Below are 22,759 nucleotides of genomic sequence, written 5' to 3' on the forward strand. Positions count from 1 at the left end.
TTTCAGCCTGTCTAGCTGGTGCTCACACAATCCTTACTGGGCATATGTGTGTAATATTGTGAGTGTACAAAGAAGCATTTCATACTCTACTATAAGAAAACACATTTTGTCTCGAGCAGAGTATTACAGCAATCATTAACATTGAAAGATCTACATTTTTACCTTTACATTGACTCATGATTTATTGCTCTCCTTTCACCCAGCACAAACGTCTTTCAGCTCGTTAAGTCATTAGGCGTGCAGAACAAACAGAGCAGCTGATCTGTGATGAATCAGCTGCTAAAGAAACACAGTGCAGACTTTTTAAGCCTGTCTAACGGACGAGCTGTCCTGCTAGACGGGATAATACACAAGTACCAATATTTCTTATGGGAGAGGGGTATCAGCTACTGATTGGGATGAAATTCAGTCCTTAGTTACTGTTCCTCTTTAATACATGTGCAGTCAAACGCATTATTGACTGGCTGAATGGGGCTGTTCTAGCGGTAATGCTTAGTGGTAGTCAGTGGGAACAGGCCCATAAATTGGAACCATAGTCAAAAGCTACGCACACCAGCTAGAAACTCTAACGAGGTGGCCAATAACGACCACGTCTGATGAGATTCTAGGGTGTGCACAGATGCCCCTGATTCATTGTTCTCCTCACTAGTGTTAACATGTTCAAATTTGGAACCTGGTTCTAAATTCTCTGGAATGAAAATCTGAATCCTAATGCCACTTCTGGCTGCTGCGCTCCACATCTCATTCCAGTTCTCCAATACATCCTCTTTCACAGCTGGAAGGAGGAAGTATCGGAGAGCTGGAACGAGAGACTGCTGCAGGCAGAGGCAGTGTCAAGGGTGAGCTAACATGAAGCAGGTGCTTTCAGCGCTAAGCCCCAAAACTAGGTGCTGCCACTGCAGTAATGTTCTACTGCGTGGGTCGCATAACGGTAACTTGGGTTTCTGGTAATTGCCGAACCCCTAATTATATCTGCCTCCAAGTTGCGACGACTCGGAGGGGGAATGGTATTTTATGCCGTCGGGATTTGAGCTGCAGCATGGTGAGCTGTCATTCGGCTCACCCTGCGCCTAGCTCTCCGGTGTCATATATATACACAATCTAACACCGGCTGACCTGATCCATTTGTGTAAAGATTCAGGTTCTGATTTGGAATGAGGTTTGGATTCAAACGCTATTCCCCGCTCTGACGCTCCTCACGTGCTGCTCCATCTTTCCTCCTCCTCCCTGAGAGTTACGGCTATTGATTGCAAGCCACATGATACACACTGCCCTCTGGTCTTTATTTTATAGGAAATGTGGCTTTTTATTGCTACTCTCCTCTAGTTCCACCACTTGTTTAAAGGATACCTTAGCGCTCTGACATTTAAAAACTGGGGGGGGGGGGGGATTACGCGCATGTGTAGGATTCTCACTTCATGCCCATCCGCTCCCCCTGTCCCCATCTGTTACGTTTTTAAAAGCGCCCTCCCCCAAGCTATTTCCTGGTTGCACTGCTCTCTGAACCTCCCGACCAGGAAGTAGCTTTGGGGGGCTATTAAAACATGACCCAGGGGAGCAGTAGGCATAAGGAGGGCATCCTACACATGCCTGCTCCCCCTTGTTTTTACATTTGTCAAAGCCCTATGGTATCCTTCAAGGCTTGAAATTTGATGTACATTTTAATGTATTTTTCTGTTAAATGCTACATGGGACTCTGTCATATAACTATCACATAAAATGTTTTAACTTTGTCTCCTCTGAAACAAACCTGTTGGTATATGTAAAATGCCCTGCCTATCAAAATACTTTATGCTGGATACACACGGGGGGTTCCCGCACTCTATTTCCCGCTCGATTATTTCCGAGCATTTCCGATCACGTTTCGATGATTGATACGTTGATTCTCATGTAAAGTATGCCAAATCGACCTAAAAAAGTGAATCGGACATGTCGGAAATAATCGAACGGCCGGAAATCGAGCGGGAACTCAAGTGCAGGAACGCACCGTGTGTATCCAGCATTAGTCTAGTAAGTCCTGTGATTCAGAGAGTCCAGCCAGGCTGTAGAGTCAGCATCAGCAGGTTTCCTTTTCAGTAGAACAATTCATAGCCTAACTAGATAGTGCTGAGTGAAGTCCACATTCTCTCTCCTTTCCTGTAAACAAGCTTTCACTGACCATAATTTGTAAGGCCTGGCACACACCATGCAATTTTCCCATCATCTGTATTACAGATAATTACTAGAACATTAGTAGCAAAGAAAATATTCTCATATTTTTATTTTCAGTTATATAGTTATTTTTATAACATTGCATCATTCTCCAATATTTGCAGTCTACACAATACTCAGCATTCTAAATGATTTTACAGAGCAGTCTGAACTTTTGAACCCTTCTCTGCCCAGAAAAATAAAATACTTTGACAGACTTCAGAAAACTGGCTTCAGAACACAGAGCTCTCTGCAGCTCAATGGCAATTTGCATAGATAACTGGAGTTTCTTAACTCTTCCTGTACTGGAAACAACATTAGACTTATGCCTCTGCTCCTAATGTTTTATTTCTTAGCTGTACTACACATACAAATCATTATATCATTTTTTTTTTCAGTTCAGTGTTGCAGCCCTGAAGTGCTTTGTCCACCAGGAGAAAAGTGCAATGTAAATGTTCTGTCCTGTGTTCACAATTAGTGCTGACCCACATTGCAAACGTGGTAATATATTTGGGGGCTTTTCAAAAACTGGGCAAGTTGGTGCCTTAGACTTCCATGTAAAGTACTTGAAATGTGAAAAACTTGGTTTTAAAGGCAAAATTCCTGTCAGGATTTTGGCAATTCAGATCACCCCTACTGGAGAGAGGTTTTCTCACTGTTATTTTATATTGCAGGTAGCATTGATGAGGACGTTGTAGTCATTGAAGCTTCATCTACCCCCCAAGTCCCTGCCAACAATGAAGAAATCAATGTTACATCTACTGACAGTGAAGTGGAAATAGTGACAGTTGGTGAAACTTTCAGGTGAGATTTGTAAAGTTCAAAATAAATTACTCTATTTGCAACATTAAAAATCATGTTTTCTCTGTGGGAAATGTGCTTTAAAGCGAACCTGTACTGAGTAAAATTATTTAAAATAAACATATGAGGTAACTTCAAATGAACATTACATAGTTACCTTGCCATCAGTTCCTCTCAGAAGCTCACTATTTTCTTCTAACAATAATCCCTTCCAGTTCTGAGAACATTTTGTCAAAACTGAAATATATCAGTTGCTGTCAGTTACAGCTGAGAGGAGAACTGATGTGTCCATGTTTCCCTATGGCTCAAGTGGGCGATATTACAGTTTAACTGTGTACTGACCAGGAAGCTGTTATGTGGTAATGGCCATTTTCATAATGGAGGATGGAGAATTCCATTGATCACAGTGGACATGCAGGACACAGGAGAGGAGAAAGAGATTGAGTAGACTACACAGCAGGTAAGTATACCATGTGTATGGTTACTTTGACTTTTAATTTTCAGTACAGGTTTTCTTTAAGCCAGAAAATGTTTTATAGTATAGTGGCATGTCCTGTTTTGGATTTAGCAAGTTGTGTTCTTTTCAAAAGTTGTAAAATATGATTTGGAATCATATCACCTATAGCCTTTTAAAGTGAAGGTTTACCGGATTAAAAAAGAAAGTCAGATACTCACCTAAGGAGAGGGAAGGCTCGGTCCTAATGAGCCTTCCCCCTCCTCTCCCGGTGCCCGGTCCCGCGCAGGATCCCCCGTGGCAGTATTCGACCAGTTCGGTCAAATACTGCCACTTCCGTATGCCTTCGGGAGCTTTTGGGAGCACTCGGGCTCCCGATGACGCGACTGCTCCATACGCATGCGCGAGCGCCCTCTATGACGCACTCGCGCGTACGTAGTATGGAGCGGCCTGTCTTCGGAAGCCCGAGTGCTCCAGGAGACCTCCGAAGTCCCGGCGGCGGACGCGAACGGGGGAGCCAGCGCAGCACCAAGGGCACTGGGAGAGGAGAGGGAAGGCTCATTCGGACCGAGCCTTCCCTCTCCTTAGGTGAGTATCTGACTTTTTTCTTTTTTAATCCGGGACCCATTGGCTTTAAAGCCTTATTTTACCTTGTGAGGAGCACTGCAACTAAGTCGAGCCTTGCCTCCCTGTCACTGAACTGCATCCTAGATCTAAACTTGCTGAGTTTCTATTCCCAAGACAGTGCTGGGGCTCTGCAGAAGTTGATTTGAGTGCTTTTGTAGTTGCTTGCCTCATATTGCAAGTAGTGTTTGTGGAATGAGGGTTGCATGTTAGTCTAGTTCGCACTTGAGCTTTGATATTTAAAGATAACCTAACTTCTCATTTTTTTGTTAACTGTGCAGCTGTGCTATTACATTGGCATGGCAATGTCCTCCCTTAAAGTGGTAACACAGGGAAGTGCTCTGACATCCATGCCCTACCCTTTATTAAGTTAAATAGCACTCAGGCAACTGCTTTTGTAAATCCACGAAGGAGAGAATGGGCTGCTTGGCAAGGCCTGCAAGGAAAGTGAAAAGATGAGTTTCTGGTAGCAATGTGAGCAAATTTATGTAATCTATGGATTGTAATAATCTGCACTTCCATGCCATATTTCTGGCATTATTCAACAGTGAAAGAATGGATGCAACTAACCTATGCACAGTCAAATGCAATGTAAAAAAAAAGTAAATATTTTCACTTTGCTTGCTGTATTATGTAAGGCCTCATTTACATTAGACAACACAGATGACCATGTGATCGGAACGCAACGCACGCCCATCTGCTTTGCCATGCGCTGCTGATCCTATTCATTACAGTGAATGGAATCAGTGCTGCGCTTTGCCAAAAAATGTGTGCAATAGTGCATCGCACTGCTGCACAGCGCATACAATCTGAACGTCAGGAGTGCTGTCTATGCACTTCTGACATTCTTGTGTGTTGTACACCATATGTGCTGCCGAAATGTGAACAAGGCCCAACTATACTAAAAACGTAAGATGTGTGCAAACGAGTTATAGGTTTCACTCATCAGGATTGACGTTAATCCTGCGGTTGACACGGGTACAACCCCGGAGCAGTGTGCATTTCTATACTGTCTACATTTCTATACAAATCCCAGCACCTCTGTTAACATTGTGTTGGGATACTGTTGAAGGATTTTAGTTTTTGCCTAGAGATTTTTTCCAAGGATATGTCTACATGTATCTGTTTACTAGCTGAACAATATATTTCTGGTATATGACCGGTTTGTTGGTGACTGTTGCATTCCACTGAAGGCTTCAGCTGCTGATGCAATTTGAGATCTGAAAGTTGCACGTTATACACACCAGGTTCAGACATTAAAATCCATCCAATTATATCAGAACTTGATCTTCCCAACTGGGAAGTGTCTGCCATCGACAATTACAGTGGCTTGTGCCACAAGCATGTAGTGATTGGCTATTCAAGCTGGATCATTGTATCAATACAATTTTCAATGTAGTCAAGAAGCTCCTGAAATATGTACTGCTTCAGCAGCTATTTCACAGGACACTGGTTACAGGACACCTGAAGTGAGCGGTATATGGAGCCTGCCATATTTTATTTTAAATAATACTAGTTGCCTGGCAGCCCTGCTGATCTATTTGGCTGCAGTAGTGTCTGAATAACACCAGAAACAAGCATGCAGATAATCTTGTTAGATAGCAGACTCACCTGATCTGCTGCATGCTTGTTCAGGGTCTGTCTAAAGGTATTAAGGTGCATACACACGCACAACAGCAGCCAACGACTGGTCCGTCGGCACCTCCCACTGGGCGGGTTTTCAGCAGACTGTAGTGCGTGTGTACGCACTGTCGGCAGACTGATCAGGCTGTTCCTGAACGATCCGCCTGGCTTATCTGTCCACCGACAGTGCGTACGCACGCACTACAGTCTGCTGAAAACCCGCCCAGTGGGAGGTGCCGACGGACCCGTCATTGGCTGCTGTCGTGCGTGTACGCACCTTTAGAGGCAGAGGGTCAGCAGGACAGCCTGGAAACTGGTATTGCTTTTAAAGGAAACAAATGTCAGCCTCCATGTTCCTCTCACTTCAGTTGCCCATTAAGCATTCTTTCTGATTTAACCTGAGTATACAGCAATATGTGAGCAATAGTTTGAAACAAAAGCCTGTCTGTTTTAGAGGTGTGTGTCACACAGGTTGCATTCTGGGAGACTCTAAGTGGAATTTGTGAATTGAGTCATGTCATACGTGTTGAAATGTGGATAGCTGATTTACTTTCAGACCACTCTGGGTTTGGACCTAAAGCACAAACCATGTTTAATTGTTTACTATGTGCTTTTTTTGTTTTAAACTACTTAAAATAGTTTATACAATATAGACCAATTTGGTAACAATAGCTACAGGAATCTCTTGCGTTTAAATTCAAAATCTCTCACGTCCGTAAATAGCAATTTATAATGAGCACCAGTCCTTAAAGTGTACTTGGGAATTGGGAACAAAAGTGAAATTGGGAACAAATTGCAAACAAAAGCTATGGGTGGATTCCTATTCAAATGTCACTTGTTAATATTTCTTATGCTATTTTAACTTGCTTTGACCCTGTGCTATAAATGCACACATGCTTCATGGGGGTTCAGGAGAGTAACCCCTTTTGTGTATGGACGAATGTCAGATTTTACTGTTGGCTGATATCTACACTAGATAATCCTCACCTGAGACTATTGTTTGGGACCATGGCAAATCACTACACGATAATTATTATTATTTATTGAATTTATAAAGCGGCAACATATTAAGCAGCGCTGGTAATTGAAAATCATGGTTCTCCTTTTCTTTGTACAGCAGCATACCTTCCCTGTTCAGCATCCGTCATTCTTTCTCTCCACAGGACAACAAATGCTGCTCAACTGAACAGCGTGTCTTTACGGCTCTCATTATCAAAACTTTCACCCTTAAACCCCATCTACACGATACGATTCTTTGTGCGATTACATTACGATTCTATTTACGATCCAATTAAATGTGACATGTCCGATCAGGATTCGATTCAATTTGATTTGCCATTGTTTTGCAATGGCAAACCGAATTGAATCTAATCGAATTCCGATCGGACATGTCAGATTTAATTGGATTGTAAATAGAATCGTAATCTAATCGCACAAAAGAATTGTATCGTGTAGATTGGGCTTAACAGCTGATGATTGAATCTGGCTATAGATGTAAATCTCGTCTGTCTTTGCACTGGTGGTTTCTGTACAAAATAAGCATTTTACTACTACTGCTACTAATAATAATGTTCTTGTTTTTAACAAATCGTAAAAAAGTATGTTATGAACCCAAATGTGCAAAAAGACAAAGAATGCCTCTGTGCTACTGTGATCTTATGTCTGTGGCCAGCATCAGAATACCTGGAAATGTGAGCTGAATAGCTCCAAGGTTTTTAGTAAACATTCCATTTGTGTCAGTGTGAAGTGGAAGAGGCCCAGATAATTTGGAACTTGCTATGGTATAAACAGACGGAGTATTTTCCACAGGCTCCTGAAATTTGCTTGGTGTGCAGTTTCCCTCTCGCACACAAAGCAAATTAAATGAAAGCATTTATTTAACCCACTTGCTGACAAAGGCTGAACAGCATGAACGCATATGTATACTCTGCTGTGTACAAAGGCATTCTATGCTAATATGCATACATTTTTAGTCCAGTACAATTGAGTAACTTTTGTTCCTTGTGTATAGCACAAACCTCATTTATTCTGATAGTACCCTACACTATATAGTGATTAGAGTGCAGGGGGAGTTCAGCATTGTTTTAAGCAATTCTCTCATACTGTAGCTTGCAGTCTGAAAGGCCAGTCAGTAGTTTAAATATATACTAGGCAAGTCCCCTGGCAGGGAATGGGACTCGATTCCTTTGGCAACCGTGCAAGGCCGATGCTGCACAGAAACGCCTTTAAATGATACCCGAGGTGACGTGACAGGATGATACACATGTGTATGTACAGTGCCTAGCACACAAATAACTATGCTGTTCTTTTTTTCTTTCTCTGCCTGAAAGAGTTAAACATCAAGTATGTAAGTGGCAGCTCCTGTCTGAGTCAGGACTGGGTCAACTATAAAACACTTTCCTAGCAGAAAATGGCTTATGAGCGCAGGAAAGAGATAAAAAGGGTCTATAGTTCATAGATTTTGGCTGTGGCATACTTCAATGAATGTGTCATTGAGCAAAAACAATAAAACTGTAAAAACTGAAAAAGTAGATTTAAATATGAAATAAAACTGTGGAATATCTTAAGTCATTTTAGGAGGAGGATAGATATAATTTTGTTTCATTAGTTTTTCACCTCGGTTATCCTTTAAGGCTAGCGATGTGTTCTATTGCTATGCATGGGAGGAGAGGGCCAGTGGTGCATCTCATGGTGGGCGGGGTGAGTGAACACAACAACAGTGCTCTCAGCCAGTTCAATCCGCCAGGCTAATTATTGACCAAGGCGTGGGAACTGCAGTTCACGTGCTAGATTGTCAGCTTAGGTGGTTATCAGCTGCCTCAGCAGTTTCATCTTCTTATGCCTAGGCGTATAAGATGCACTTAGATTTAGATGACACAAACCAGGGAGAAATATAATAAACCTGGTGTCCAGGAGTGTCTTGTAGATGTTCTCCCCAATTATTGTGTGCCCCTCGTACATCATGTATACTCCTGTGCCCTTTCTGTCCCCAATGTCACCTCTGCTTCCCCTGTGCCGTTTTCTGCTCCCCCCTGAATAATTGAAAGCAGCAGCAACAGACAGGCTCACCTAATCCATCGAAGCCTGCGGCGATCAGAGATCTCTCCTCTCACTCACTGTTCCCCTAGTGTTCATCAACAGAAGCCATCACTAAGGGAACAGTGTGAGATAGGAGAGGTGTATTTGGAATATAAGATGCAGGGTCTTTTTTCCCTCCATTTTTGGGGAAGAAAATGTGTTATAGTCCAAAAAATAACTTTTTTTAGATGCATCTAAAATGTTTCTCCACCAATGCCTGATTAGGCATTGAATTTAAAGAAAAAATACATCAATTTGTAGATTGTTAGAACCGTTTCAGTTGATTTTTCAATACTCTACCATCTTAGCAAACTACAGTGAAAAATTGCTGTGGTTGTTTTGTGCATGGGCACCTTACAGATTGATCTGTAAAATAATGTACATATATATATATATATATATATATATATATATATATATATATATATATATGTATATATATATATATATATATATATATATATATATATATATGTATATGTATATATATGTATGTATGTGTGTGTATGTGTATATATATGTATGTACAGAGGGGCTGCAGCACACAACAGGAAAACAGTGACAGGGGCTCTTGGTTACGCTTTAACGCGCTTAAGCTCACCAACTGCGCCAAAGTGTCCCCAATCTGGTGAGTCCTACTCTACCATGCAAAATGCCAGTTTTTATAAGCAGTCTAGTGGGAACTAAACCAAAAACCCTAAAATGTCAACTAGATGGGAAAAAAGGAAATTTAAAAACACCTCACCCCTCACCCTTCACCTAGCTACCAAATGAACTCTCTTAACATGTGCAAAGCACTCATTTATATACTTAACTGTGCTAGAGGTGGGCGTGGTCATGCAGGCATATATATATATATATATATATATATATATATATATATATATATATATATATATATATATATATATATATATATATATATATATATATATATATATATATATATATATATATATATATATATATATATATATATATATATATATATATATATATATATATATATATATATATATATATATATATATTATAGTTTTGTATTGAGTCGGAAAGGATCCGTTTGTTGTCTAGTCTATTGCTGATTTTTGTCTGTTAGGGGGGACACTTTACCTTAATTCTGGAGTCTTTTAACCCTACTCTCTCTTCACAGATCTCGTTCTGCGCTTGGACACTCTCGATCTCATTGGGGGCAAAGTTCAAATTCTCAGACTGGAAGATCCCAGGATCACAGGAGTCGCAGTAGAGTTTCCACTGTTATACAGCCACTTAGGCAAAGTGCGACTGAGGTTGTGGACCTGACTGTAGATGAAGATGGTATGTCTTACTTTCCTACAATTTCATTGGAAATCAAAAACCTTGATTTCTACAGTAGAGTTGGTAATCCTTTCCTAAGCAAGATTCCCCCCCCCATTATGTCTCAATGACCATTCCTACTATATCTCTATTAGGAATGATCAATGAGGTTGAATGAAGTAATTCTGAGTTTATGCAGGGTTATGCAGTGTTTTATGCAGCTTGAAATGGACCAATCAAAGGAAACAAAGGTTGGATTTGATTGGTCTATTTTCAAGCGACATACATTTTGGTTATAAAATAGCGTAATCCTGCATCAATTGGGAATGATTTGCATCTTTTGACCATGCCTAAAATGAGCTTAGATAATGGGTTTTACTTAGAGGAATTTTAGCGAAAAGGGGGAAAAAATCAATTGCAAAGTGAGAGGTTAAAAAATAGAAAAGAGATCAAGTAATGACTGATATTCACCATGAAATTTGTTCATATTGTTTTAACCACAATCAGCCTGCACATAATTATCCTTACTGCTGGCAGACATGGAGAAAAGAAAATGGCACCAACTGCCATAATTAATAACCACACCCCCTAACAGTGTGATAGGCTAGAAAGCTTTTTTGTTTTGGGGGTTTTTTTGGATATAGATATACATATGCAGAAGGAGGTACTGGTTGCTTGGCAGTTGAAAACAGCGGTTATTTCCCACAATGCAATGAGCTTCACAGGCAGCAAACTGTCAGGACCACGGTCCTGACATCACACTGTGGGAGGGGTTTCACCACAATATCAGTCACACAAACTCCACACACACCTACCCTTCCCAGATGATCTATTAGAGGAAAGGTAAAGATTTCACGTGGGAGAGGGGATATTGGCTAATTTTCAATCCTTTGTTAGTTCCGCTTTAAATGTAAACTAAAGCCAAAGGAAAGTGCCCACCATATGTCAGTCATTGTAGTTAGAGGATTTTAAATCCTCTCATACCCAAGAGAGGCAAGGTGGAGCTGTCACTCTGCCTCATCTTATTGGGTTGAATGAAGGAGGGGTTTGTTCTCATTAGCTGGACCCAAAACAATGGAGGTGAATCGTAGGAGAGGGTCAGTGGCTGGGTTGAGTACTGGTTAAGGGCTCGGCCTCTGACACAGGAGACCTGGATTCGAATCTCTGTTCTTCCTGTTCAGTAAGGTGTCCTTGGGCAAGACTCCCTAACACTGCTTACTGCCTACTGAGAGCGCCCTAGTGGCTGCAGTTCCGGCGCTTTGAATCCTGAAGAAAAGCGCAATATAATCTGTGTCTTTCTGTCTTGAGGAAGGCGACGAGCAATAAATGCTGCATAAATGTGGGAATCTGCATAGTAATGCTACAGTAGATGGGTTAATCTAGGCTGCCAGCTTGGGGTGTGTCACTGAAGTCTCAGTGCGATCTCTCCTCATGGGTTTGTCTCTAGAATTGCTTGGAACTACAGCTCTGAGTAGAGTCACTGACTGATTTGTCTGATACTGTCTGTCTCTTGCTGCGGAGTTTGTTGCCCCCCCCCCCCCCCCCCGCAAACGCGGGTACTGCAGCATTCCTGACACGATTCAGCCTCAATTTTAAGTATAGGAAAGTGGAAAATCGCTCTAAAAAGCACTAGATCAGATTAATTTTCCTAGCGGGTTTTTTTTTTTTTTTTTTTTTTACAAAAGCTGTACACTTCAGCTATACTGTGCAAGAAATAAAAAATTGCTACACCAAAACGCTCCAACAATCGCTAGGCATAAATAGAAAGTCGCTAGGCACATGACTAGAATCGCTTAGAAAAATCACTTCTAAAAATGCTGAGCGTTTGCGATTATGCTAGTGATTTTAGGTGTGCACTGGCCCTGAATGTGGTTTTTACTTGAAGCCAATGTTGAGCAGTGTAGTGTGACATACTGTGCTTGAAATGTCATGATGGTGTGTCAGGACTTGAAAAAGTTGCATACCAGTGCATTAGAGAGAAACTTCTGGAGGCAGATTTGGAATGAGAAATTACAGGGCAGTCCCCCACACAGTGCAAAAGTTTCCTGGGCATCATTACTTAGCAACCATAGCTTAAACAGACTTTCAACTTCATTCTGTGATCTGTGTATGATATGGATACTGTGTGTAACCATCCCTAAAAATGTTTTTAAAACCTGTAACCATTCTGTATCACTTTCATGTCTACTTTCTGAGCTTTGTTAGCTGATTTTATTAGTAATGGATAAGGGGTACTCTGCTATTATTGGGGTTTATGGCAGCTTTTACAGTTGTATTCTTAATCCTACGGAATTGTGTACTATCTGAAAGGTATTTGCTTTTACCGCAAATGGCTAAACTCAAGCCTGTTTGGTATGTGGAATTTCTTTTGAAGTTGCAAGGCAAATTTAAAAGATCTTCACTTCAGGATATGGCGTTTTTTCTTCTTCTCTGTCATGCCAAGACATGAACAAAAATTGCTCTTCATTAGAGCTAGTGTGTGAAAGAAAAGTATATTAATAAATTGGGCAGAACATATTACTAGTTATAGATTCACAGATATATAATACAGGGCTTTGGAGAGGGAATCGAGGAGTCGGAGCAATGTTGGGTACCTGGAGTCAGTGGTTTCATAAACGGAGGAGACGGATAATTTTTGTACCCACTCCATAGCCCTGATATAATCACTACTTTTCTTTAACGCACTCCTGAATTGAGAGGAATATGGAGGCTACAAAATGTATTTCCTTATAAAACAATGTAAAATTACTGGGCTGTCCTGCTAATCTTCTATTTCTAATACTTTTCCTTATAGACCCTGAACAAGCATGCAGATCAGATGTTTCTGACTGGACTGGATTAGCTGCATGCTTGTTTCAGGTGTGTGATTCACACACTACTGCAGCCAAAGAGACCAGCAGGATGCCAGGTATTCTTTCATAGGAGATAAATCTGTCAGCCCCCATGTGCTTTTCACTTCAGGTGTCCATACTCAGCATAGGCATGTCTGATTAAAGGGCTCTGTGAGAGACATTGAAAGCTTAGTAAATTGCTAGATAAAAGTTGTTGGATGCACAATTTTCGACTAAAGGTGGTCATGCACTCATAAATTGCCTCTCGATGTGGCAAAATGATCAATGTGATCTGATTCTGATCAGAGAGGGATAGATCCCTGTCGCATTGATTTTCCATAGATTTCAAAACAAAATGTATTCAGAATCTATTGATCTGCTGCAATGCACTGCTCGATACAGTGCAACACTTTGGGCCATTGATGATCTGCTGCTCCTGCCGCACCCCTTATCGATGGAGATTTCTCATCTTGTCCAATTAAATGTTTTGACCGATTGTCAAAATAGATCAACATTAAAGAGGAACTCCAGTGAAAATAATGTAGTAAAAAAAGTGCTTCATTTTTTTTACCATAATTATGTATAAATGATTTAGTCAGTGTTTGCTCATTGTAAAATCTTTCCTCTCCCCGATTTACATTCTGACATTTATTACATGGTGACATTTTTACTGTGGGCAGGTTATGTAGCTGCTCCTAGATGTTTTGGCTGTTAGAGACAGCTGTAAACAGCTAATCCCTGTCTGTGAACATTGTTACATTGTGGCAGTTTGCCCAGAGTACCGTGGTGCTCAGAGCTTCTTGTGGGAGGGGTTTCAGCACAAAATCAGTCATACAGCGCCCCCTGATGGTGTGTTTGTGAAAATCATTATATTTCTCATGTAAAAGGGGGGTATCAGCTACTGATTGGGATAAAGTTCAATTCTAGGTTGGAGTTTCTCTTTAAATATGATCAGACATGTTGGTAATTAAACGGGAAAATCGATGTCTGTATAGCCTGCTTAACAAGCAACATCTGCAAATGTGACATACAGCATTTCTACACATAAAGCAACAATATGGTCGTTCAGAACATTACAGAATGTGGAGTAACGGACTGTGAATATTCATTTAACGTGTGTGCGCGTGCAACATTAAACCACCATTATTGATCTAACCATATTTGTACACGCAACTGTTTAAATGGATCCGCCAGGATATATCATTTGTTGTGCCCAAGAACCGTTGTTGGTCATTGGGAGAACTTAATTTATGTATTGTAGCCATGGCTACCGGTTGTCATTTACATACTTTCACTTTTTTCTACAGACCCTACGGTTGTGCCTACTACCTCTGGCAGAATAGAGTCCCCATCTATCAGCACTATTTCCAGTAATACGTCTACCTCAGAGCCGGCCTCTGATGCTGTTTCAGGACTCTCTGGTTCTCTGCCTTCCACAGTGTCTGAGTCCCCTTCGGTTGCCACCAGTGGCAGTACTACAAGTATTACATCAGGTCAGTTAGTAATATCTTAGTCTTTCATCACAGTAATGCTTTTTTGTGAAAAGCACAGATAGGAAATTAGATCACCATGGCTGACACTAAGATAACACCCTGGGCTCCCAAAATAGTTTACTTATTGCTGAGGGCAGTGGTCATGCTTGTGTAACTTTGTATAACCTAGTTTACTGTAACTTTAAAAGGAAATCTGAGGTGAGAGGGATATGGAGGCTGCCATATTTATTTCCTTTTTTAAACCATGCAAGTTGCCTGGCTGTCCCCCTCATCCTGTCTCTCTAATACTTTTAGCCATAGACTCTGAACAAGCATATGCAGATCAGGTGTTTCTGACTGAAGTCTGACTGAATTAGCTGCATGCTTGTTTCACAGTTGGGACTCAGACACTACTGAAGTCAGGAAACAGCAGGACTGCCAGACAACTGGTATTTTTTAAAAGGAAATATGGCAGCCTCCATAACACACTCACCTCGGGTTCACTTTAAGCTGTAAAAAGCCAAGTTGAATTTACAGCAAGGTACTTGCTTAAAAATGCTGTAAAGTAAAGACCATAAATAATCGTCATGTTTTTATTAAACTTATAGATGATACCAGGACTACTGGCACTAGTACAGATAGTGGCCCACCAGCATTGCCAAGATTACCATCTTGCTGCCCTGAGCATTCACCTTGTGGAGGATCTTCTCAAAATCCACATGTCTTGGGGCATTCAAGCTGTTACCCATCTCATTCTCACCACTTTCCACATCACCACCACCATCATCACCATCCTACTGTCCCAATATCCCCTTCCTTCTCAGAGTCTCATTGTCCTGTGGAAAGAAATGCTCCGGTCCCTCCACCATGTGGAACAACAAGCAGCTCTTCCTCCACGTTTCATGACCCGGTAAGTATCTCCTGGATTGAATGTCTGGGAAATATTTCTAACTTTTAAATAAAGATAATGTTCCTATTTCTGAAATATATTTTTTTCAATCTGTACATTTAGAGCCATGTTTTGCAATTTTTTTGTTCTCAAATCTCATCTACAGTCCATGTTTTTGTGGTTTGCCGCCATGGGTATTTTATGAAGACCAAAATGATTCCACCTATATTTATGTAAGATTGCCTGCACAAAAACACAGGTGGTGGGACTTGAGGACTGGTTTAGGATATGCACCGTTACAGTATCGCCTAATTGTCAACCAGTCCCAACTATAAACAGTTTTTCCATATATGTCTAAACTGAAACAGAAAAGCCATAGAAATTCCATTGAAAGGACAACTGAAGTGAGAGGGATATGAAAGGACAACTGAAGTGAGAGGGATATGGAGGCTGCCATATTTATTTCCTTTTAAACAATACGCTTTGCCTGCCTATCTTGCTGCTCCACTGCCCCTATTAATTTTAGCCATAGACCCTGAACAAGCATATTCAGCTCAGATGTTTGAAGTCTGACTGGATTAGCTGCATGTTTGAGGCGTTTTATTACGCTACTGATGCATGAAAGATCAGCAGGATTGCCAGGCAACTGGTTTTGTTTAAAAGGAAATACATATGGCAGCCTACATATTCCGTATCCCTCTCACTTCAGGTGTCTTTTAAAGAGCCATTATACTTTTAAGTAGGAACTGTAGTTAAAATAATGTAATGAATAATTTAGTACAAAATGTATATATTTAGTAAGTGTTGGCCCTTTTTTAAATCTTTCCTCTTCCTGATTTACATTATGAAATGTAGCAAAGAGGGCATCTGACTGGAGAGGTTACTTAAGTTTACTAATGTCTTTAATGCTCCATTCACATCTAAGCAGGAATCGCCCGATTCCCGCAAACCGCTAGCGTTTTTACAAAACGCTACTCCTACCCTATGACAGTGTTCTCACGGGCGTTTTGTGATTATCGCTAATCACAAACTTGTTACCTGCAGCGGGTTGCCGGCGATTCTGGAGCGATCGCAATTAGCATGTATAGAACCGCTAATCCCAAAACGCTACTTCGCCCAGTGATTTTTCTGCGTTTATCACGGAAAAATCACTTCCGTAAAACGCTAGCGGTAATCGCTAGCATTTTGAGATTTCCTAGTGTGAACGGGCCCTAAATACTGCACATAAAGATTCTAGATTTGTATTTTAGGTTTCACTTCGAAAGTGTCCTCTGGTCAATACTCCTCAGTTCCTGTTTATGTCCAAAGCTGCTGCCTTATCCATACAGTGTTTTTCTGCAGTTAAGTTGGCTAAAAATTATCAAAGTCTGTATAATTGTATATGATGGCAAATCTGTATCGATGGACATGACTTCCATTTGTAGATCGAAACCACTGCAACTTGTTTAAATGAGACTGCAGCTGAAGACAAGGATGCTGCTATGCAGCCATTTGCCAGATCTAAACAAAGGGTGACTGCTGCCTATTGAGTACTGCAGGGAAACAAAATCAGTAATGTGTTATTGATCATAAGACACTTTTTTTAAAGCTGAACTCTTAAATCAAGTTCTACCTGGCCCATTGAATATTTTGTGAAGTTTTAGCTAGATACAGATATTAAATGGTTATACATGCAGGACCTCATTCTTGATCGATAAACTTGTATTGATGCAACCATGTATGTTCCTTCATATGGAGAAAGGAGGGGAGAAGAAGCATGTGACTTTGCACTCCTGTAGCTGACGAAGGGGGTTGTAGTGGTGGTATAGCAGAAATCCACCCAGTGGATCTATGATCCTGCTAGTTCAAAGTGCTCAGTTGCATTGCAGAATAATTCTGCAAGTCAACTCCTTGCCCATACAATTCTATGGGCCTGTTCACAGCACTGTAACTAATCACATTATTCTAACTCGCTGCATGCATGCTTTGCATTAAGGTCTATGGCCAGTCTTCATTGCAATTCACACTCATGCTAACGCGTGAATTATGCAACCGACCACTGTGAACCTAGCCTAACAGGATGTTTTAGGCTTGTAATAAGAAAAGACTATTCACTAATCCAACTACATGATGTCAGATTGGGCAACAATCTAAGGTTTGGATTTCAAAGCTGCCAATACCTTCTATTATAAGACGCTAATTTTTTCTTCATTTAGCTAATGTTTGGATCTAGCTTTAGAGTAGCTTTAGAGTACTGTTGTAAATAGTTGCATTGTTTTGCCAGTGACTGTTATTAACTGGTCTCATGTATTTTGTGGTTTACAGCAAGCCTTGCCTGTGGATCTGAGCAATAATGGTATACGAAACCACGGAAGCGTTAGTTTTCATAGCACCTCTGCTTTTGACCCTTGCTGTCCTGGTTCATCAACAAGGGCGACAGTTTATGGACATCAGTCAACTGCCAGTACAGCCCCTACCATGACTATTGATGGCTACAGTCCTGGCATGGTAGCACAAACGCAGCCGCCTCCTCAGACATCTCTTTCCTCCTGTCGTCATTTTATGCATCCTCCATGTATGTATATCAGTTTTATTAAGAAAAGCTGGGCTATTTGCTTAAGTCGTTGATACTGCATAGTTAACAATTAGCAAGCTAACAAAAAAGTACATTTCTTGCAAACATTGTCTCAAAGGGAGCCTGCAGTGAGAGTAATATGGAGGCTGACAGATTTTCCTTTTATGTTGGTTTTTTACACTTGTGGTGTGCATTAGCAAGTACGATGCCCCCAACACATCACACTGCAACCCACAAACATATGACCCTGCGGCAGAGTGCACCGATGAGGTCCTATGCATAGAGCTGCTCGCCTAGTGACACACTCCCTGCTGGATAGGAAGTACGTGATGAGATTCCCTGGGATCCCTGTTGTATTCCGTCATTCCACTGCAATGCCAGCAACCTTTGTCTCTCCCATGGACTTGCATTACTCCCATGGCTTCGAAATCCGGTAACACGCTTTTGCCCCAGCGTCGGCTTGGGCACTTCTGTTTGCTAGACCCCATTGCCTTGCATTACCCTGTGGTAAAAAGGTAACAACGCAGGTTTTTGCCATCCAAATCACATGCGGGGGAGACTCCCTGCATGCTGCAGAATTCTGCAACATGCTTGTGAATCCCTATAGCTGTGCATCTAGTTGCTTGAGAGATTTGAATGAGTCTCGCATACTGCTCTGCTAGCACCATGTCTTCAGATTCATACCGCCAATGTATGGAAACCTGCAAGGGGGGGGGGGGGGGGGGTTGTAATGAGAACTGGGGTAGGTAATAGTGGAATATCCGTATATTCTATCACATGCATCTCGTGTCAATTTTAACAGGCGGTGAATATACGCCTGTTATTCTTAATGCATTGTCAAACTTTGATTTGAATCACAGAAGACTCTAACATTACATTATAGCAGTTTGTATACTGACCACTGCTATAATGTAATGTTGGGTATGGAGCATTTGAAGTGAATTTATTGACAAGACTGGTACTGATCATATTTTGTACAACAGCTGATTTCATTCACATGGAAAGATAAATCTCTGTGCTGCTTTAGACGTATTTTGTGTAAGGGTACGTTTCCACTTGTGCGGCGCGATTTGCTTGCGGAAAACACGTCAACGAATCCGCATACGGTTGCGGATTCGTTGACGTTTCCATGCGGATTTTCACGCGGAATCGTTTGCAATTTTAGAAACTCGATTTTAACCATGTCAATGCCGGCAAGCATTGACATGGGTTTTTAAACTAAATTGCACGCGGAAACGATGGGAAAACCGCAGGACTCAAGTGCTTGTGGTTTTCCTATTTAGTTACATGACCGACGATTCGCCTGCGGCGTGCGAATTCTGACGGCTCTGCTGTACAGATTTTTTTTCTGCATAGCGAGCCGCACAGAATTCCTGACAAGTGGAAACAGCGCCATCCATTTGTATTGGTTGAGCGAATTGCATGCAGGAAACGCATGCAGATTTGCTCTAGTGGAAACGAGCCCTCAATGTGGGCATTGCAGATCCTGTTCTATATTCTGCTTAACAAAGAAACCTAAATGCATCTGAAAGTTTTTAGAGAACAGTCAGCCAATAAATGGTGGTATCACTTCTCAAAGTTTTTTTTTTTTTTTTTTTTTTTTTTTTTTTCTTTGACTGTGGTTGAAGCATTACATACAGTATATTTGTGTTGACAAAGACATACTTACCTGAACATAGTACTTACCCTGTTGCCTTTCTGCTGTGAATGTTTTATGAGCAGAAGCAATTTATATGTACATGTCTAGTTGTAATATTTGCTTGACACCTTCCTTTGCTATTTTTTTTCTTTTTTTGGTAGATGCTTCTCTTACAAGACCTCTCCACCATCAAACATCTGCATGCCCTCATGCCAACCCTCCACCACTGCCACCCCCACCTCCTACGATGGACTATGTTGTTGCACATCCAGTAGCACCTTTTCATCCATCTCTTCCCAGCCTTTCTTCAACACATCCTGTGCCTCCTGCACCCCCTTCCCACCATTTCACCAGTGCAGCTGCCCCTCTCGCCCAGCATCTAACAACCACCCATCAGTCAATGTCCCATCATATATCTGCAACGGCGCCAACAACTCAGAGGTTACATCCACACGAAGTTATTCAGAGAATGGAAGTTCAGAGGAGGAGACTTATGCAGCATCCAACGTAAGCACTTCATATCCTGGATTATTTTACTTGCTGTAATGTTCCTTTTATGGGAACATCTGAAATTCTAATTGTATTCTACCTTCCAGACGTGCTCATGAGCGCCCGCCACCACATCCACATAGAATGCATCCTAACTATGGGCATGGACACCATATACATGTACCGCAGACCATGTCCTCCCATCCACGGCAAGCTTCTGACCGGTCTGCTTGGTAAGTCATTAAAATTACATAAGGTTAAGGATTCAATTTTTTAACTTTTTCCCACCTATCAGTAACCGTGATGCCTCCTTTTTTTTTTTTCCCCCAATATTGGATTTTTATTGAAATAAGAATTGCTTGTACAGGGTGTTTACATAAACCTCATACATAAACAGAACCAGTAAGAATCTGCAAACAGTAAAAAGTCATAGCGATTCCAGTAGTACACCTTGTTACCTCTTTTAAGCAACATGACAGATTCTTTCCTCCTCTCTGTCCACACTTTTATTAAATGCAGTTTGAAGGGGAAACGTTGCTACTTTGCCACTGGATTTGAATAGCTTTATTTAAAAAATGGTTTCAGAGGAAGCTTTATCTATGTGGGTTTTTTTTTGTTTTTTAGTTTTTTTGTTTTGTTTTTTGTTTTTGTCTTGGTTTTGTTTTTTTACTTTGGAGCTGATTTTGTGGTCTTATTGACCATCTTGAGCGCTCACGCTGTGTTCAGTTTATCCACTGACAATTAGCTTGCTGAGCCCCTGGTTATAGATTGCAGTGCACTTACACTAATCATCTGAGTAGTCAGGTCATAGGTTGCCACTGTCTTATTGCAGATTAGTATTAGTAAGACACTCCAGCCAGTGACTAGGCATGTTTAATGAGATGCAAATCATTCTGTTTATGCAGATTCCATGCAAATATGTGCAGCTTGGAAATGGACCAATGGAATGAAGCCGTCTTGGGATTTAATTGGTCTGTTTTCAAGCTGCATAAAACTGTACTTGCCCTTGATGCTTCCTCTGTGTGCTGCCCTCTACATTATGTTTCAGCTCTTCAGCTTCTTCCTCCTTCGGGCTGTGAAGGAGGAAGTAGCTGGAAAGCTGAAACGCAACATGGAGGGCAGCGCAGAGAGGCGTGGCAACAAGGGTGAGTTAACTTCCCTACCGTGGTGTGCATCAATTTAAGGGGGGGGGGGTCTGACAAAGCTGTAAAAGGCTTTTGTGTCTTTCCAATGGTGTCTATAATCTTTCTAGTCACAATGTAGTGAAAATTGTTTTTCTGTGAAAGTCCAAAACTAAACATAAGATTAAAATACTTGTTTGGACTTGCTTGTTTCAGTTTCTGCATTCCCAAGCTAAACATTTGTGGGGGCTGCAAGCACTATTGATGAAACGGCTTATATTTTACCTTGATAAAGATTCAGACTATGGAGCCTAATACTGACAACCCCTAAATAGCCATACAAGCTTTAGGTCTGATATAGCTGTCACTTGTGATGAGTGTAACCCACATTGGGCCTCTGCTGCTGCTGAAAGAGCTAAAATCCTTTTGTTTGAATCTTACAGGGAAATAGCAATTGAAACTGGAGTGACTGCAGCCCCCTATCAAACTGGTCCCTTACATCCCCATCTGGCTCACTACCATCCACCGCCTCGACTTCATCACCTGCAGATCGGAGCCCTGCCATTAATGGTAAGATGCATTGGTTGAAAACCAAACGGTAAAGAAAATGTACAATTATGCATTCAGAATAGTGGTTTCTGGTGAATAGTGGTTTTCGGACCCCCCCTCCCTCACCTGGGTCCCCAATATGCGCTCCTCCAGCTATTCATTGCAGCACCCGCAGTATTATCAGGCACAGGCAGCCGGCTGACATGACTCACCTCTTTCACGTTCCGGCGTGCGTTTCACCCTCGTCACTTCCTGCAATGCCGTCCACTTACAGTACAGTGGGCGGCATTGCAGGAAGTGAGTGGAATGCACACAAAAGTGGAAGAGGTGAGTCATCCCCGCCCACTGCCTGTTCGACCCAACCCCCCCCCTCGCCACTGTGCCCAATACCCCTTTCATGTCTGCTACCCCCTCCAAGCTATCATATATTATGGGGGGTAATTATACTGGGGAGGCACGCGGCATCGGCATCGCACAAGTTTGCCTCAGGCGGGAAAAAGTCTAGAACCGGCCATGAGTGCATGCTTCGTGGAAATCCAGAGGTAGTGAATCGGCTTTGCTGAGACACTAATTACCTCACCTGTGATTGTTTGTGGTTTTCTGCAAAACATGCACTGTTGGTGGGCCCTGAGGACAGGGTTGGGGGAACTGTGCTATAGTGCCTTCCTGTTCTCCTCACGGTCCCAGTGTTCCTCCGCAGTCTTCCCCGTTAGTAGTTGCCTGCTCTATTCTGCTTTGGCTGGGCTTCAGAAGCACCCAGGCTCCCGAAGACAGGCTGCTCTGTACTGCACGAGTACCCTCTCTCATGCATGTGGCAGTACAGAGCCGCCTGTCTTAGGGAAGACTCAGGCTTCCCAAGACTTCTGATATCTCCCAAGACAAGAGATTAGAATGGAGGAGTCTGCGGGGGAACGAAGACACAGGGAGGAGACTGGGAAGGCTCTATAAGACCCAGAGCCTTCCCTCTCCTTGGAAGTATCTGTTTTTTATTTCACTTGAGATTTACTTAAAAATGAGTCTCTGATCAATGTGTAAAATAAAAAATAATGTAAGTATATTTGCACTATGTTTAATACAGCTTCAGCTAGTACAGTGTAAAGCTGTATACACCATTTAGCTTTCCTCATGTAAAACTATTGTGCATGAGAA

At 41.6% G+C, this 22,759-nt stretch overlaps 1 protein-coding gene across 6 annotated transcripts in view; it reads left to right on the forward strand.

The window, feature by feature from the left end:
* The window catches only part of RNF111 (ring finger protein 111), a 66,720-nt gene that overhangs the window by 24,922 nt on the left and 19,039 nt on the right, over positions 1-22,759 (forward strand). For 3 of the 6 annotated variants that reach the window (XM_068275526.1, XM_068275527.1, XM_068275528.1), the window contains exons 3-11: positions 2,865-2,994; positions 9,924-10,087; positions 12,861-12,974; positions 14,205-14,390; positions 14,978-15,279; positions 17,563-17,812; positions 19,613-19,958; positions 20,048-20,173; positions 21,505-21,631. In XM_068275526.1, the coding sequence (XP_068131627.1) occupies positions 2,865-2,994; positions 9,924-10,087; positions 12,861-12,974; positions 14,205-14,390; positions 14,978-15,279; positions 17,563-17,812; positions 19,613-19,958; positions 20,048-20,173; positions 21,505-21,631 (1,745 nt within the window). The remainder of the gene's footprint in view (positions 1-2,864; positions 2,995-9,923; positions 10,088-12,860; positions 12,975-14,204; positions 14,391-14,977; positions 15,280-17,562; positions 17,813-19,612; positions 19,959-20,047; positions 20,174-21,504; positions 21,632-22,759) is intronic. The other 3 variants (XM_068275529.1, XM_068275530.1, XM_068275532.1) reach the window with 2 other exon arrangements.

The sequence above is a fragment of the Hyperolius riggenbachi genome, chromosome 3, assembly GCF_040937935.1.
Source record: "Hyperolius riggenbachi isolate aHypRig1 chromosome 3, aHypRig1.pri, whole genome shotgun sequence".
Classification (NCBI taxonomy): Eukaryota; Metazoa; Chordata; class Amphibia; order Anura; family Hyperoliidae; genus Hyperolius; species Hyperolius riggenbachi.